Source organism: Zootermopsis nevadensis, unplaced genomic scaffold, assembly GCF_977971745.1.
Source record: "Zootermopsis nevadensis isolate Lab colony 2312 unplaced genomic scaffold, Znev_1.0 Znev_ptg000028l, whole genome shotgun sequence".
NCBI lineage: Eukaryota > Metazoa > Arthropoda > Insecta > Blattodea > Termopsidae > Zootermopsis > Zootermopsis nevadensis.
Genome location: NW_028259160.1, coordinates 9,260,594 through 9,279,778, shown reverse-complemented (window position 1 = coordinate 9,279,778; position 19,185 = coordinate 9,260,594). Strand labels below are relative to the sequence as shown.

Sequence of the window (19,185 nt, the reverse complement as noted above, 5' to 3'; positions counted from 1 at the left end):
AAAGATCACGCAGTGTGAGGAGTGTAGTTATAGTCAGTCCAGTAGCATGCCGGTCTGCTTTATCAATGCGAAAGGGGTTGTGATAAAACCAGATAATTATGTTGCCCTTTTATTCAATTTAAACGTAATTTTCGTACCAACAAAATGTCTTTCTTCAAAACTTTTAACTCGGGCATATTCTTAATGGGACGAACAGTTCATAAGTAGGTCTACTTCCTTTACCTGGTTGTGCATATTTGAGTGAAGCAGCAGTCATTATACCTCTGTATAGTCTTTTCCATGTCTCAAAAAGTGTTCAATTCTCAAGTAATTCGCACTTACAGGCTGATATGATCTGGACTAAACCTTACTGAGAAATGTAGGCTGCAATATTCAGTTATTTGCGTACGTAAATTGTAACAGTTAAGTAACAAACTTAACTGATGACTGAATAATTTAACCACGTAACCGAGACACTGCCTAATGACAAATCAACGCCTATCGTGCTTATTTATTTGATGAGAAATTCCTTATTATTATAGACTCCGAACTCTCACCACTGGACTGTAGGCCTATTATAAGCCAGTTGAATAAAGTTCGCATCGTCACATAATATTTTTTTTTCAAAATTCATTCACATTTACACAATTGTAGTATATTTCTGTTGATTGTGCAGTGAATCACTTGAATCTAAATATACACGAACCCGATGATCGAAACGTGTAGCCAATGGACGATACCGAGGACTTGGTTTGAAAGGTACAGCGATGTGGTGAAGAGACACGTAAAAGTGACGGTCCTTTGATGAAAGGCTTAGGAAAACAACGAGATGCTACTTTGCTGAACCTAAAATCCATGCTCGTATTATCCCCCTAGATATGACAAGTCCCGAGTCAGCTATTTCTAAGTGGCTTATCGATGGAATTTTGTATTCATTCGCTCCCCGTTCCAGCGCGATACACAAACCATCAATCTGAAGCAAGTAACAGGCTTTGATTCGGGAATATTGCCTGGTAGCATCTAAATTACGGATAATTAAGATTCATAACATGGCTGTCTGCTGGGTTGTACTCAGGTAGAAGTTTATCGACGTTTCAGAGGTGATTTCTGCCTCCATAATCAAGGTGATCGCCAGATTACACGGCGCTACAACCCAGAAGACAGCGATATTCACACTCACCACAGTGAGAAACTAAAATCCTACAATCAAGATTCAATTTTAGGAAAATCTCATTAGCCATTCGGAACCCTGGTATCGTAAATAACGCCATATCGTTTGCTCGAAATGTCAGTATTTGTGTGCTGTTTGCTGAGAACTGGTCGACAAACCTGTAGCTCGTGTTGGGGAAATATATAGAATTTTAATGAGTGTACTTCTTAGACAGCCAGAATTTGGAAATAATAAAATGGATATGTAAAATGAAATTAATTTAGCAATGTGGCAACTAAATGAGTTTGTAAAATATGTGTTAAACTTTCGGTAACTATCACTACAGTTTGGTTTGTTAGTTACCTAGGCGCATGGCTACCTGAAACTTCAAATGAAGTTGTGGAACGCGTTTCGGCTGCTCCACTGTCGTAAGAGTAATTACTTCAGGAAGGATAGCGGCTAGTTTTAGGAATTTAAACCATTTAAAATCAATATCCCTTAATCTTCTTGGGAATCTCATGGAGCCTTTGTTGAATGTGGCCCACCTTCAAAATGGGTATTTATCTCAGTTTTTCAACTACTTCAATTATTTATGGCAATTTCAGTTTTTGAAACGAATGTGCTGATTTAAGTAGGCCTAATAAGCATCGGAGCTTGAATTCTGAAATTCACTAACAAGTGGCAATAATTTTGTGCAGTGAGCATCTGCTGTTAGTACAACTGTACCAAGAAGTTGGTAATGACAAGTTCGAGCTCGAGATGTGTACCGTGTGGACAGAAACATCTGGCGAACAAGGGCTTTGGTGATAGGTCATAAAGTCCGGTCATGTGACTTGCTTGACATTGGTCCACGTATCTACCCACACCCCTACAAACTCAAAACCATAGAATGAACAGCAGAAAAGCCGCTGGCATGTAGCCTCAATCATCTTGTTTCTTATGAGTCCCTTTTGTTTGAATTTAATTGGAAAAAAAACTGATCATCATTTTGTTTAACCATTAAGTTTTTTATACCTTTGGAAGTTGTGTGAAGTGATCTGTAAAATTAGAAAGGAAGTTATACAACGGTACCAAGGTTAGTGTTGTAGTTAGAAATGCTAATTTGTGAAATATCGACAGTGACATATCGTTTAAAAAATGAGTGTGCTAAAGCAAAAAGCAAAACACTCACATCAGTAGTAAAGTTAAAAGTGTGTTTTCATATTCAGTTGCCTTTAGATACAAACAATTTCAAGTTTTCTTCTATTGATTTTTACATAAAAGTGGTTATTTAACGTGATCCCACTGAAACGACGTAAAAATAAACATTTTAAATATAATTTAGGCAGAATTGCATGAAAATAAAACTAAAGTGTCATTACAACGGCTATGTGTAATTACTTTACTTTTGTGAATTCAAACGTTCGCAATCATTGATATGTGACAGTCTCCACGCAAAGAAATTTGTTGTGTATTTGTGTACTCATTTATTTCACTAGACCACATACTTGGCACTTAATTGTTCGATCTTATGGCCTCTTGCTATTCTGGCTGCACCTACTAAAAACAATAGTGCGCATCACACGGCACCACAATAATCAAACATGTACAACAACAATGTACTTCGTGTAAGAAGTAATGCGAGCACGGATTCTACACGGCTAATACTAAAAAGTCGCTCTTAGCATGAAACTACACCTGAAGATCGTTCAGATTGTAGTTTTTAGCAAATTCTAATTGTAATGCAGACATTCAACTGCACATAATAAAACAACACGCTGGTCTTGTAATCCTGGGGTCCCGGGTTCAATTCCCGGCGGTGCCAGAATTTATAACTTGTGTTAGGCAAGGCCGTGGTCTAGGCAACACGGAGTTTTCCTCCGGGGCTTCCCCGGTCTCTCCGTGGCATCTCAACAATTATTCCATACTCCATACACACAGAAGAAGGCAATGGCAAACCACTTCTGGATCACCTGCCTAAAAACAAGGATGGAAGGATCCTGTTCATAATATGTCGCCAACCTCCTGTAAAGGAGACGGCGTAATAAAGAAGAAGAAATAAAACATTTATTACGCGACACAACTATAACGAGTATTTTTATGTGTTTTGTATTTATTGGTTAAATTAAATTTGCACACAATTGATATTCACCACAACAGAATAGTATTCGTAATAGCTAGACGCCCGAAGATGGACTAATTAAGTCCGAAAATATGTCGTCTAGTAAAACAAACCTTAAGACATGCAGTAAATTAGTGCATGAGTGCATAAATGGACAGCATATTTGTGATATGGAGACTGTCACTTAATACTTTGTTGTATTCACAACATGGCGCCTCAATATACCCTTCAACGATCATACTGATTTATCGCTATTCATAATGCTGAAAGTAGTGGAAAAAGTGTCGAAATTAGTCCATAAACACAAGGGATTACAAATCACTACAACTATTGCATGCCTTGGATATGAACTAGCAACTAACTCTGGCCATTTACTTTCCCTGACTTCTAAACATTAAAGAGTCTAACGACCTTCCTGACACATGCTACTTCTAAATCGTAGGCGAATTTATTTTCAGATGTATAAGTTCAGACTTCACGGTTTGGTCGCGGACATGTGGCCGTTGATCAGGATCATGCAAATGACCGGCTTCTTCTTGTTGGACTATCATGAAGACATGAGCTTCGGCTGGACGTCCATCAGAGCTGGGTATGCAGGCTCTATATCTGGCCTCATGGTAATACAGTTCGCCCTGATCTTCATCAACCTCATGAAGCAATCCGACGACGTCAATGACCTGACAGCCAACACGATCACGGTGCTCTTCTTTGTCCATTCGCTGGTAAAATTCTTCTACTTCGCTCTGCGCCGCGGCAAATTCTACCGGACGCTGGCCACGTGGAACAACGCCAACAGCCACCCGCTCTTCTCTGAAAACCACTCGCGTCATCACGCGACGGCGGTGGGAAGCATGAGGCGCCTGGTGATGTACGTGGGCATCGGCATCATCATCAGCGGGTTTGCCTGGACCATCATCACCTTCGTTGGAGACAGCGTTCACGAAATACCCGACCCCGAGAACGCGAACGAAACCATTTTCGAGGAGGTGCCTCGTCTCATGCTTCGTTCGTGGTATCCCTGGAATGCACTGTCTGGTGGAGGTTACGTCGTGTCCTTCGTCATCCAGGTGAGGACAGCAGTTGAAAACTTTATTTTTGTTCAATTCATACCAAAAATCGTACTGTATTCTGCACCATCGCACATTCCTGTTTGTATTGCAGATCCTATGGCTGTTTCTGGCCCTGTCGCATGCCATGATGATGGACACAATGTTTTGTTGTTGGCTCATCTACACGTGTCAGCAACTCGTTCACCTCAAAGAGATTATGAAGCCACTCATGGAGCTCAGCGCCTCGCTGGACACACTCGTCCCGCACTCTGCAGAGCTCTTCCGTGCCGTTAGCGCAACGACCAACAACCCCATAACTTCAGGTGAGATTTAGGTTGTCACAATGCCAGTCATTATAGTTCAGCTATTCTTAAAGAAAATTGAGGTTTCACTAACAAAAAATGTTAACTTCTGAGTACCATCTCATTTTATTTTTGCATATTATTTTTTGTGGCACTGAAAACTGACACCCCTAAACACTTTTCATATGACATGCATGGGTTTATATTTCTATTTACGTTTTCATAGAGTAACAAGTTAAATATTATTTACAAGTTTTATTACGGCAGAAATTAACACGCTAACAGCGCAATATTGACAACCTTATTTATTCGAATTTATATTGCTAACTACCTGCAAGCATTTGCATTTTGAATTAAGCACTATTTTAGTCTTATAATCAAAGGGCTGTGTCTTCATGTCGCGTGAATGACTTGATGAAATAGGCCCAGATAATGGGCAGAGTGAATCCACGCAGCTGATCTAACTCCGGTTCTTAACAACATTCAGCGAAGAACATATTATGAACTTTTCTGCACTTTCTGACCTAACATTATTCGGATTCCTTCATGATAAGTGAACATTCGCTTAGTTATCAAGATACCCCCCCTTCCCGTCAAACATCTCACGTTAAATTTGATTCCAGGTGATGGTGACGGTATTCGCGCTATCTACAGCAATCAGCACGACTTCTCGAATTTCCGTCTCAATACCGGGGCACTGGCCAATATCAACAGTGGCTCTGTGGGGCCAAATGGGCTGACGAAGAAACAGGAGGTGTTAGTACGTTCTGCCATCAAGTACTGGGTGGAGCGACATAAGCACGTCGTAAGGTGGGTGAGCCTCGTTTTATAAAGTGACGCCACTGCACCCATATGTACCTTTCCCCAGGATGCTTGCTTCGTTGGGGCTGATTCCCTGTGCTCCCCCCCCCCCCCCCCCCCCGGGGGTTTCTGTCTGTGCCTAGCCGATCAGGGTTTAGAAATCCATTATACGCCCTCGCTGGGCTTCCACCATCATGATTGCAACATTGGTGCAAGAATGACTGGAGGTCACTGTTGGAAGACAACATTGGCCTTGGATCATATTAGTGAAACAATAACCTACATGATGTGGCGTGAAGAACACCTCTGGAATGACACTATACTCCAAAGAATACATCTTTCCAGTTTTGTAATATACTGCAATATGGAATAACAACATGGCGAATGAGCGAAATTGCGAGGTGGGAGAGAAATCAGCGTCACTTAATTCAGGGTCTTTAAATGATGTACTGTAACATATCATTGAGAAATCTTCAGATATATAGATTTATTTAAGATAATAATAGAATGTAGAATAACAAAATGCGAAATGATTCCTTGTTTTAAGTGTATAACTTTGTTACCCCGTTACATAAGTACTTTCCGTTAATTTGAATGAACTTATATAACACTTCAGTTGAAAATAAATTTAATATACGTTTGTGGGGACGTATATAACACATCAAATGTACTTCAGAGCTCCAAAATAAATTGCCTGTTACATAATTGTTAAACGTTTCGATCTGTTATAAATATATTTGCGACTAAATTATCTATAATGAGTATAACTTAGAAGTTTTTGTATTTTCAGAACCGTTGTTAAATTAATGTCATATTTCTCTTACAACGACGAAAATACACTTTCACGTTTTTTAATTTTTGTCGTAATTCAATTTAAATAAATTACAGTAACACATTCCAATTTCGCATTATAATACAAATTTTAAATACGTTTTCAGTATATATTCATACTTTTCGCCGTGAGAAAATGAAATCTCACATTATTTGTTGTTTAATGAGATTAGTTCTGCGATGAACAAACACCTGAAAAATGTTCTATTCCGTCTGATCGACACTTACGTCATTTTGTGAAGTGATTTCATTACGAGAGATTAGTTTACTTCAGAAACAAGTTTCAAATTGCTAAAAATGCATTTCAGTTGGGGTGTTTAGCATCAATTTTATACTTTTTAAGAGACCATCCCTCACTTCAACTACGTAACATGACAACCGTTCAAACCGGTGAAGTAGACGCGACACCTGAGGTGTTAGTGTTAGGATCCTTAAATTTAGTGTGGTAATGTAAAGTGTAAAACAACAGCCAGTCGGCCGAACGAAATAAAGAACGAACTGACAACTTATATTTGAAAAAAAAATTATATATAGAGGCATATTAAATATCGATGTCGAGTGGTTTGCACTCCTGCTTCATATTCGGCAGGTCCAGGGTTCAAATCTCAGCCCGGAAGCCGGCTATCTTAAGGTTTGTCGTGGTTTCCTCCAGTCCGTCTAAGTAAATGCCGGAGTATTACCTTAAATTAGGCTACGACCAATTTATTCTGTCATTTACAATTTATTATCCGCTAATTATCTTATCATTCGATGCTATATAGTCTAATAGCCTGAGAAACTGCCATCTTTATTAAATAAACCATAAACACAAATAAATGAGACAAGATTTTACCGATGTAACTGGAATATCAAATACCAACGTAGATACAAACTAAAATAATGTAAGGATTGATTTTTGCCTAAACAGTAGCAAATTTAAAAGAAGCAATACCATAAATCGTAGACATAGAGCTGAATCAATACTGAAGAGCTTGAAGCATCGAAATTTTTGTTTTGACTTCTAAGAAGCCTGAATAATGAAATATAATGTGGAGTGGTCGAAATTATAAATCGAAAATATGTTTAAATTAAACCGGAGATAAGGTCCAGGCAAGTATTATAAAAATGCGCATACAATTTGAACAAACCAGTTGAAAGGAATTATGTAAATTATTTATGTCAACTTTCCTTTAAAACTTTGTCTTTGAAGACAAGATAACAGGACTCAGAGGTTAATCACTTTATGAATTATTACAATCTGAGCACAATATTATTATAGACGTTATACAACATTTCTGATAGTTTGTAACGTGTGACCGCAGTATATTTTGCAAGACTCTGATATCCTCATAAGCTCTGTCCATGTTTCCGTACAGAATTAGGAGAAGAGAATAATTTGGAAATACTTGTTATTTCTCAGTTCGAAAACTGTCACCACAAAGTCGACTTTATTCGAAGGACGGTGGAAAGATAAGTTGCTCATCTCTTGGCGACACTTCATGAAAGATGTATAACGCAATGAATGTAAAGTTCCACTGATGCTTAATATCGGTACGTGATGGATTCGGGCGTCCGTGAGATGAAGTATTTGCACAGTACGGTATTAAGTGGACGGGTATTCTGTGGTTCGTACAGGTCATCGAGCGTTGTTATGACAGTGAGTTTACAAGGCTACGATGGCTTGAGCTGACACATACATTTTTGGCGACAGAAACCTGTTGGAAAACGGCCAGTCAGAAGACTGAGAAGAAGATGGTAGGATAACATGAAGCATAATGTACAGCAAGAATTAAAACCAAATGACCGAATGAACTTCACCAAAGAAGTTAAGTATATAAATCCTAAACCAAAAATCGGAATGTTGTGTCCACGCATTTCGGCCAATTTATTTTTCAATTAGAATTATTCAGTGACGGAAGGAGGAGATGAGAGGTAAGACGTTTCGGACCGATGCTGGCCTCAACTTTTTAATGATTTTATGTTTCTGATAATTCGAATAACTTAGTCGTTTGTTCGTTATTTATCAAGATCTTCGCACGTTCCTGTAAGAACTTATTACCCGACAGGAGGAGATTCCATGGAAACAATGACAACATACTTAGACGTCCCTTCTTGTTGTGGCTGGGAAATCAACCGCAATCCGCTGGGTTCCCTATAGACCTATCCTCACTTAAGATTAATATAAAAACCAAGAAATCGTACAAGCCACACTGGATTTGAGATCTGAGGTGATCGATTGAAACTCAAGGAATTCTCGATGATAAATTAAATAACACAAAACTTTCTAAATGACCCAGAACAGACGATGAATCCTTCATGGTATCGCCAGCCGCTTTTCAATAGCCCCTCAACTTTGTAGTCACGAGCATGGAAATTATTCATAAAGCCTTTGCTAACCAACCACAAATTCGATCACACCAAGTAATATTCAGTCGCCGTTAATGGCTGTTAAGTGAATCAGCTGGAAAGTCGTTCACGTAATAATTTATAGGTTTTAGTACAACAGTTGTGTGTTTTCTTGAACACAGATCCAAGTAATAACACAATTTCCAGCCATTGACAAATCAAACGCAGATCATCATGACCTCTATTTTCGGCCCTGACGACGGGGACATTGTGTTCTTCCGAAACGCTGGCATTCAGTCCAAATGCAAAACGGCGCAGTAACAAAAAGAAGAAGAAGAAAACGATATCTATCGATCTGCATATGTTTCTGTGAACTAAGTGGATATTAAATTTTAAGTCCCTTTCCGACCAAGCTAATTTAAACATTACTGCTGTGAGAAACGACGGCTATGGATTTTTCATATTCAGACAAAATCAACCAACAAGAAGAATCATCAAGCCGATGGCTTACTGATTAAGGCTGTATATGGACTTAAAAAAATAAACATAATGTTATCAGTGTCTAGAAGATTGATGTCAGATGTAATAAGTGGTAGAGCTTGCATAGTAAAATGAGTGGTTGTTACAGGAATCTGCCTTTTCCGGAACCTTGCACTATTATTAAAAGTTTATGTACGTCAACATATTATGCCGAGCGAAAGATTTACACGTTACGTGTATGAGAACTAGGATTTTATGTGATAATCTGCGGAAAGGAAACATCCTCTGCACAATTTAGTCTACAAATTTCCCATAGAATCTTCAACGAACATTTCCCAGTTACGTAATATTCGACGTCACTCGGTCTTATTTGTATTTTGTCAAATATTTGTTTAGAGAAGACAGCCATCTATAGACCCACCGTCGTGAAAACCCCAAAGCCTACATATTTTTAGTGCTTAATTCTTATTCTTGTTTCCTTTTTCAGTTTATAAGTTAAATACCCGCACATTTAAAATAAATACTACATTAATTGGGAGTTACATTTTTGAATATTAATGATTTTTGTTATATAAAAATTCCACCTAACAGAAAAAGATACATCCTTAATTAAACATGTAGAATACGTCAAACAACTAATATCATCCAGCCTTCCGCTAATCCAGAAGGAAAATTATCATACCATTATTTTAACAAATACCTCTGGTTCTCCCCCGCCCCTAGCCGAAGTTATACAACAGCGTTATAAATTTTGAAAAAGCTGATAGATTTCCGCGAAATTCGGTATGGAAATCATATAAATGAGAGCAGCAGCACTTAACGTTTAACATACTTTCGACAACTGTGCTAAGATTCCAACTTCTGGAATTCTGGAAAACATAAGGCATCAAATTTGTCTACGGTGAAATATGAAGTTGTTAAAGTCACTGTTGCGTTGGACGGAAAGCAGTAACATGGCAGTCTACGCAGTCTTCTTTCACTTAATGATCTTATGATGGAAATTACTTCAGTTGCGTGGGTATATAGTGCTTCTTGTGCGTCACGTTAAAATTTTTATAATGGTAAATTTCAGGACATTGTTACGGCAAAACAATGAGTTTATATATGTAAAATATGGAGTATTTAATCAAAATTTGAACCCCCCCCCCTCAGCGGATCGGCTTTATGAAACTTAACAAGGTGTCCTGAAAACCAGGACGGCTGTGCCTACAAACGTGAAACTTGAATGTTTGCAAGAACGGATGATAACACACGATCATTACTGTGGAAGCAATTCAGAGCCAAATAATATTATAAATAGGTGGTACACAAGTCATCACTGTGCTTTATTATTATTTATTTAGTGTTCTGTCTGACGACAGGTCCATATGAACAGGATCCTTCCATCCTTTTCTCGGACTGGGACCTGTTCATATACGTTCTTGGCAGATGATCCAGAAGTGGTTTGCCATTGCCTTCTTCTGTGTGTGAATGGAGTAATTGTTGGGATGCCACGGAGAAACCGGGGAAGCCCCCGGAGGAAAACTCCGTGTTGCCTAGACCACGGCCTTGCCCAACACAAGTTATAAATTAGGGCACCGCCGGAATCGAACCCGAGACCCCAGGATTACAAGGCCAGCGTTCTAACCGCTAGACCACCATGGCGGTTCACTGTGCTTTATAAAATTAAAATAGTCCACACAACTTTTTGCAGATTTCTTATATTCTTAATAACGAAGCAAATAAGAGTAGGTCATGGCATTGAGCATTATTTTATCATCGTCTTGTTTGGTTTGTGCTGTTGAAATGTTGTGAGTTGTGTAAGGAATTGTTTCGTGTCGCAGATGTCAGCATCTGCTGCTTTTCCCACTCTCTATGATTAAGGTGATGAATTTTTGAGCAGCGGCCGACACCGAAGCGATCGACTTTGAATCGGCCTCTATCAAATATGAAACAACAACGTACAGTCGCTTCAGAGGGGACGTTTCCCATTTTCTCATCCGTTGTACTACACTCATGCGCCCACGAAACGTACCCTAATCAGAATTCGAAGCTTACAGACAATTTTGTGTTTTAAACGACCATTTTATGCTGCCAGATTGGCACATTACTCGTTGCTGTACAAAAATTAAGGAAATAAAATACACGAGTAGAAACTAAAGTAAGTACAAGCAGCAGAGTCCTGTACAAAACTGACAGTCGCTCAGCTGGCAAAAAAATACTCACCTTACAAGGCACCCCTTGCCGTCTTCATAAAGGCCCGTCACTGGGTCCTATCCTTAACCAGATTTCAGTTACAGTCAGATTCATTTTAATATTATATTTCTATCTCGAACTACGCTTTCTAAGTCATATTCTACCCTCAGGTTTTTCTACTAAAATTTTATATGCACTTCTAATCTCAATGCATGTTACATGTCCCGCCCATCTCATTCTCCCTGATGTAATATTCTTAATATAATCTGGTAAAACGTACACATCATGAAGTTCCATTCGTAATTTTCACCACTCTCCAACTGCGTCCTCTCTCTTGGGTCTAGATATTTTCCTCTGCGTTTTTTCTCAGACACTCTCAATCTGTATTGTTACTTTTGAGTTAGAGAGAAATTTCATTCCCACACGAAACGACGTGTAAAATTATAATTTCGCGTGTCTGAGTCTGAAGATTTTGAGGCAGGATATGTGAAAACATAAATGTTTCTTAAATTTAATCCGCTCTTTAATTATTTCATGATCAGAATTACAAGACTGCCTGAAGAAGTAACGGATTCTGAAGAAACTGGTGGTTACGCGCATGCGTATATACGAATGATGTCACAGCCAACAGTTTCAAGAATTGGAAAACAAATAAAAGTCGTCAATGTCTCATGAATATGATGCAGCCGAAGACACTGCAACAGGGCAGCAACCATTTCAGCCAAAGCAAAAAAGAAAGAAAGAAGAAACTTGGTTAGGCTCAACACTGACTTCTCTACAGCATCTACAAGATTTGCAAATTCAACTTCGTACAAAGTTTTCCACGTATGAGGTCTACAGTTAGAACTTATTTGCAATTCTACTTGATAAATACAGCTTGCCTTACTTTGTAATTTTCGTTCTCGTATATAGTTTTTAGAGCGCAAACCGTGAACTCTGTTTTTCAGTACTGAATTTTGAAACTTTGATGTTCTACAATCGATTGGACAAAATTCCCAGCATACGACTACAAAGAACGGACTTACTAATCGATTTTAAGCGGGTGTATCAACTTCGTCGTAAAGGGAAAGTGATATTCAACTGTCGTTCCTCCTTATCTGCTGTAATGGGTTTTGTTCGCCACTCATATTAGTAAGGTGACAACTAATATGGAAAATTACGTACTTTATATCAATTCATTAATAATTCAATTTGTGTATTATTAGGGGGAGGAAATTAAGGGGGGTAAACTAGGGAGCACATGGGGGAAATAGTGACAGCCTGATAAACTGAAAGGATGAAATCAATATACACCCCTAGGCACATATGGAGAATAATATTAAAAACGACATTAAAGGAAAAAATTGTGAACACAACAGTAGAACTCCGAGTTTCCTTGATTCGATCATCCTAATAATATCTAAAAGAGAGCAAAATTATGAAGCTCCTTATTAGTCGTGTGAAACTTCCTTCATCCTCCTCTGACTTCCTCTCTTCTTGTCAGCTTTAGCAATCCATCTGCCCTCAAACATTCTCAATATGAACCTCCACATCCTAGAATTGCCAATTTAAGCCCTGCTGATGGAGGCAGTATGTATCTCCGAAACTGTGGCATCTACCGACGAGTACACACGACGCCAAAACCCAGAAGACCAGCATCAACGTTAAACACTCCAACCTCCCAACTTAGGTCCTGGTTTCTGAAAATAATGGGTATAACATAGGCGGCTATTCATTTGTCCATTTTCAAAGTCTTAGCAGGACTAACACGGTTTACATAAACGTTCAGCCCTTGTGGACAAACTGGGCCCCAGATTTATGGGACAACCCGTGCAATCAAAAATCATTCAAAGGCATTGCGCCGGATACTGTGTCAGACGGACACTACGTGCCACGACATTTAACAGAAACAAAAAATCAAGACATTCTCTCGTTCTTTCAGATTCGTCAGTAACATTGGAGACACATACGGCTCGGCTCTGCTGTTACACATGTTGATCAGCACAGTGACCTTGACACTGCTGGCCTATCAGGCCACAAAGGTACGCATTGCTCGATGTTTTATTCTCAGTAGCAGATATCATGATACTTTTTTCTTTTGGTTACCTTGACTTATTGTCAGAATCTTACTACTGCAGGTCTAGTATTTAGAGAAAGCAGAATAGATAACGAGAAGAATGGGATAGACAAGACACGTAGAACTTATATAAACAAAAGCATACAAAGTTTGTTTTTAAACTTCATGCGAAGATGAACTTTGGTTGTATGATCTGAAGCTTTCACGGCAACCAAGTTTACTTCTCGGACTGCCAGCCGTGTCAGGTGTTTGAAAGGCGAAAACACCAACGTTTCGAGAATCATCTTTGCCATCGTCCTCAGGGTACCAAAGTATTCAATACCCTGAGTACCTGACGGCTGGTAGCCCGAGAAGAATTCATTATACACTTTGGTTATTCTGATATGTGACCAGATAACGTAAAAAACGGATCTTAGACACATACGATTATGTTATAATGAAAACTTTGATAATCAATTTAATAAACTATAATAAGATGGTAAAGTTGCGTCATATTGTGATATAATAAATATATATTATTTAAATCTTGTCCGTCTAATCACAATAAATTCTTATTAAATATTAAAATATTACAATAATTAACATTTAAAATATTTAAAATATTAAATGATGTTCTTTATCGAAATATTCGATTTACATTAGACCTATAAATCTCGTCCGTCTAATCACAATAAATGCTTATTAAATATTAAAATATTACAATAATTAACATTTAAAATATTTAAAATATTAAATGATATTCTTTATCGAAATATTCGATTTACATTAGACCTAATGTAGGTGTAATATTTTAATATTTAATAAGAATTTATTGTGATTAGACGGACAAGATTTAAATAAACTATAATAAATGATTGAAAGAATGACTAAAATACTTTTAATGGGAAGTTGAAGTCCAAATAACTCATAATGTGTTTGTCTGAAGCGGAAATGTCATTTCTTGCACATTTATGTAAACTTCCACAGATTGAAGCCGCGAACGTGTATGCCTGTACAGTAATCGGCTATTTGGTGTACACACTGGCCCAGGTGTTCCTCTTCTGCTTCTTTGGCAACCGACTCATCGAGGAGGTAATGACGAAGGAAAACAGCTTTTATTTGCCTACTTGCAGTAAATAAAGGATACTGACTGACGGGTGGCTAAACGCCGGACCAAACCTAAAATTGAAATTCCCAAAGTTTTGTAATTACAGTCAGTTCAATAAATTGAACTCGATTGAAATCGGCATTACTCACAGCGAAATATTGTGCGGTATTTGCGAGACGAAGCTTTTAGTCTGAGGCTCTTTTGATGCAAAGAAAAAGGTTCCAGGCCTCCCATATTAAAAATAACTAAATATGTGATTTATCTGTAAATTACTTCTTCCGTTAACAGTACGGTATATTTGTAATTTAATATGGGCTCTTATTAGCAATGAAATGTGTCGTAATTAGGTCATCCCACCCCACCCCCGACAAAACTTCATGTCCCTTGGGGTCCGCGGCTCCCACTTTGGGAAACGCTGACATCGAAGAACAAACAAGGGTGGAAATATTTTCTTTCTTTACATAAGTTACTGGCATAGTGAAAATGCATCTATAACGCAAATCTTGTAAAAGAGACGTTGAGATTTATTATATATTACCAGGCTTTGACTCTATCGAGTGCCCCATTAGCCAGGAATCATAGGCAATGCACGTCTTCGTTTTGGCACTATTGTAAAAGATGGCATCGCGTAAATACAAAGAAGCATTTCTGTTGTGTGTAGGTTGCACTCACCGATAAGCCGCACAAGTTGATGAAAACACTCAACATATTTTGTAACAGCCGTGTCAAAACTACAGTACTGCATATGGTTCAAGATATACGGGACACTCTCTACAATGGTAAAAAATGTAGATACACGAAGAATTCATAAGAATTCTTGACGATAAGTTAAACAAGTGAGTATAGGAAGGTCGATTAATTAATGCCCCTGTAACCTCACCAAACATCAACCGCGTCTTGTTGCAGAGCTCGTCAGTGATGGAGGCTGCGTACAGCTGTCAATGGTACGACGGATCTGAGGAGGCAAAGACTTTCATTCAGATCGTGTGTCAGCAATGCCAAAAAGCCATGAGCATCTCTGGGGCAAAATTCTTCACGGTGTCGCTAGATCTGTTTGCTTCGGTAAGTATAATCATCTACGCAGTTCACACATAAGAGTGTTGATATTTCAGGTCGCATGTGTCTGAAACAGCTAGACACGTCTAAACGTGTCTTTTTTGCTAGGATCATTCCGATTGGTCAGTATCAGTAAGTTTTACTGTTTTAGGTGTTGGGTGCTGTAGTGACCTACTTCATGGTGCTGGTACAGCTCAACTAGACGCATACGGAACGCGCTCCAGAAGAGAAGAGACAGTTCACGGTCTCATCTGCAAATCACGTCCATTACACTTCGTTACCTACTCGGCAAAATGTGGCATTTAACAAGTCGTTTGTCATATCGAAATAAAATACCTGAGTAAACCATTTAGAAAAAAATCATTAATACTATAACATTTAATATTACTGGAAGTATCTAATAAGTATTTATCAAAAAAAATTAGAAGTTGTAAGAAGTCTGAATGTGCCTTTTATCTGCTTCATACGAAATTACTGTTAGTATTTAAATTATCACGTAAAGTGTAATGACGACTTTAGTATGGTCTGAAAGTTCTGTTACTATAAAAAGACGTTTGAAACGATCTCCCAGTACCTGCAAGAGTAGATCTGACTATAAAAGACGCACACAATATTAAACCATTTATGATGATTATATAAATTACAGATATACTTAAATCGCTGTCCAACATACTGATCTACAATAATTACAAGATGATAGCTTCTTCTGGGTTGTTGTACCGTGTAGTCTGGTAGAAGTTTACCAACACCCTGATTATGGATGCCGCAAGCACCTCTGAAACATCCGTAAATTTCTACCAGACTACACGGCTCAACAACCCAGAAGACAGCCATCTTAGTACTCACCGCCGTGAGGATCTCAAATCATACTTAATAATCACAGAACTAAGAATCAAGATCCATTGGAGGTTGAATGTGTTACAGTTTTATTAAATTAGCCAATATGCTGACAGTGATGCCAATTTAATTTGAAATAATTCCATTATTTAAGAATTACGGAGAGGTGTACATTTAACACCGCAGTGGAATCACTCCCTTTTCGAAAGGACTGACTCCACTTATCGCATATGTGGTAAATAAAAATACTCGTTAAGTTTTAAAATATCTAACTCAATAGCACGAAGTCTTCTCTCTTTTGTTAGGATAAAATTCCCATGTTGTCACCAGATAGTCTCTGTTTTGATGTAAAATATAAAAATGCTCATCATTTATTCACATAGATGGCACTAACAGGAAAAAACCGATATTCAGCACCAAAGTCTCTACTTCTGCTATTATAAATGACACATTTTTATTAGTTGTGTGCAAAATAACTAACCATAAATTCGTCAGACTGATGCCATAATCATATTCATTAAAACTAATAATGCATTAAAATGATTTAAATAATAATATGTATGAATGATTTTATCTTGTCTGTCTGTGATAAAACATTGGGTATAAAATTTTAATCTCACAGGCAGGATTACGTGCGTACGTAGTAGTATTTTATTTTTTAATACAGATCGTGTATAAAAGCAATATTAACCTCACTTGTCGATGGACGACAATTTGTTTATGAACCACACAGTTTACACTTATAAGCTGCAAGGATTAAATATGTCAACGGAGGCGTTTAGATACACTGGAGGATAATATACTGACATATTGCAGCCTTTATTTAAAATATTTTATACGGTTTGCCATTTACTTCCATAAGAATTTTAATTCTATTTTGTTCAGGAGAGTGTCTCATTGACATGTCTTGTGGGGCTGATGCAACGTGCGTTCACACTGAGAACTCTGTCTAATAACCGTCTTAAACAGTTCTAAAACGCGCACAAGACGCTAAGCTGCAGCACCGGACGTTGTGTGGAAAAGCTGGCAGTTACCTTAAGAAAGTCGACGGAATATTGTCAGAGTTATTGACAGCGTCACGAAGTAAATCATAAATGAAATAAATATATTAAGAAAGTATGTGCGTAAAAATAATGTAAATATTTTTTTAAAATTTAAATCTACCTATAACCATAACTTATTCTATCGTTTTATTGTTATGTATAATTTAATATTAGCAACACAGAGTACACGGGACATTCAGTATTATAATTACGTATAAGTAGAGCGTTATATTTCGAGATCAAAATTTCAGTTCCTAGCTGCTGAGGCACATGTCAGTGTTTTATTCACAGTCAGCGAAACCATGCAACTACCTTGAGGTTACAAATCGCCAATCATTTTTTCGGTATTGAACTTTGTACATAGACATAGTTGCAGATATACAAATATTCTGTCATACATTAGCGACATATTTATAATATTTTTAGCTTAGAACTGAACGGTGGTGTAACCATGATAACCAAATTCTTGTACTTGCATTCAGGACGCCTGATAATGAGGGCGTCGGAGCTTATAATGACTGGGAAAATGTTTCTGAAGATAATACACTTTATGTAATGTTATTCACTGAATAAAGTTTACTCTATACATACATAAAGTTATATAAGTGTCTTCCTTCCTTCTTTTCCGTTGTAAACCCTCTGATAATCATTAATTAAATATATGAATATGATATATTAAATTCAGTTGAAATCATTTTGAGGAAGGCAGTTACACACTCGTTTGTTTATTCAATATTCCATTTAAGTGGGCAAAAATGCCTACACTTCTCACTAGTTACGGCCTGCCCAGAACCTCAAATCACATGCGCTATCACCATGTTTTCCCCTTCATATGTCCGTCCGTCTGACCTCTCCCCTAATAAACTTCGAAGCAACTGACCATTATTTTACTGGCACACTGTATAAGTGAAAATGATGCCATAATGGATTACTAAATCGTATAATTGTTGCTTTATAGTTCTCATTGGCCTTGCTACACAGAATGAAATAACCTAGGTGAAGGAAAAAGACGTCATAATTTATCGTTAGAGGCGCGGAAGATGATTCATTATTAAGAGGAGTTATCTATCGTCTACAGGTGTCCTAATTGAATTTCCGACCTCAGCAACGGTTTGGTGTGAGCGGTCAGCAACTGAGGGCCGACCCTAGAGCCCTGAACTTAACACCGTGGCACTAACAATATTAACTTGGTTATTGTGCGAACTTGTGAGGTGGGAACGACTCCGCAGGAACTTCCAAACACATGCATCTTTGAAGATGGCTGTCGTCTGGGATATCCTACCGTTTAGTCTGGCAGATACTGACTGATATTTAAGAAGCTTGCTGCCTCCACTGTCAGTATGATGAAGATGGATGCAGTTAAGTTCCTCTGAGTCTTCGGTTAGTGTCTGCCCAACTATATGGTGCTACATCACAGGAGACAGCCATCTTCATATTCGTCTCCGCGATAAACTCTGCATTTTTGTGAAGTGTAACATTGCGATCGAAATATTTTTGTCTGTTGACCATAATTACTAAAAGACTTAACTCAGAATATCAAACTTTTTACCACATTTCCATTCCACGCTAAACAACCACGTTAGTTGCTACAGCGATATAAAACAATCAAATAGTCAATCTTCCTACAAGACTCTTTTTCCACACTGCCAACAGAGAGATTTACTCATCTGTAACGCGTGTGACTGACATTGGGATGTAGCCGGTTCGAATTCTGGCTGGTCACTGACCACAGATTCAGCATCTTCGTGATTTTCATCAATAAATGACATGTAAAATAGACCCAATAAAATAACACCAATCATGGCAGTACTATTCGGTTTACACGAAATCAAATGCTACCTGGATATTATTAAGAGACAGGTGACTTGAATGTTGAGATCTGGGCTAGCAGCTTCCGACTGGAGCCTTCATTA

General features: G+C 38.0%; 2 protein-coding genes across 4 annotated transcripts in view; one reads left to right on the top strand and one right to left on the bottom strand.

The window, feature by feature from the left end:
• The window catches only part of LOC147872343 (uncharacterized), a 271,681-nt gene that overhangs the window by 17,943 nt on the left and 234,553 nt on the right, over positions 1-19,185 (bottom strand). The gene's annotated exons all lie outside the window — the stretch shown is intronic.
• Positions 1,745-17,868, top strand: Orco (odorant receptor co-receptor). The gene is made up of 8 exons (XM_022077917.2): positions 1,745-2,204; positions 3,689-4,297; positions 4,392-4,602; positions 5,205-5,391; positions 13,115-13,214; positions 14,216-14,320; positions 15,243-15,398; positions 15,544-17,868. The coding sequence occupies exons 2-8, from the start codon at positions 3,689-3,691 to the stop codon at positions 15,592-15,594; spliced, it is 1,419 nt and encodes a 472-aa protein (XP_021933609.1). The 5' UTR covers positions 1,745-2,204; the 3' UTR covers positions 15,595-17,868.

Excerpts from the sequence above, each read along its gene's own strand:
- Orco (XM_022077917.2), top strand. The coding sequence starts at position 3,689 with ATGTATAAGTTCAGACTTCACGGTTTGGTCGCGGACATGTGGCCGTTG. Across the intron at positions 5,392-13,114 it reads CGACATAAGCACGTCGTAAG|ATTCGTCAGTAACATTGGAG; the intron begins GTGGGTGAGCCT and ends TCGTTCTTTCAG. Across the intron at positions 13,215-14,215 it reads TGGCCTATCAGGCCACAAAG|ATTGAAGCCGCGAACGTGTA; the intron begins GTACGCATTGCT and ends AAACTTCCACAG.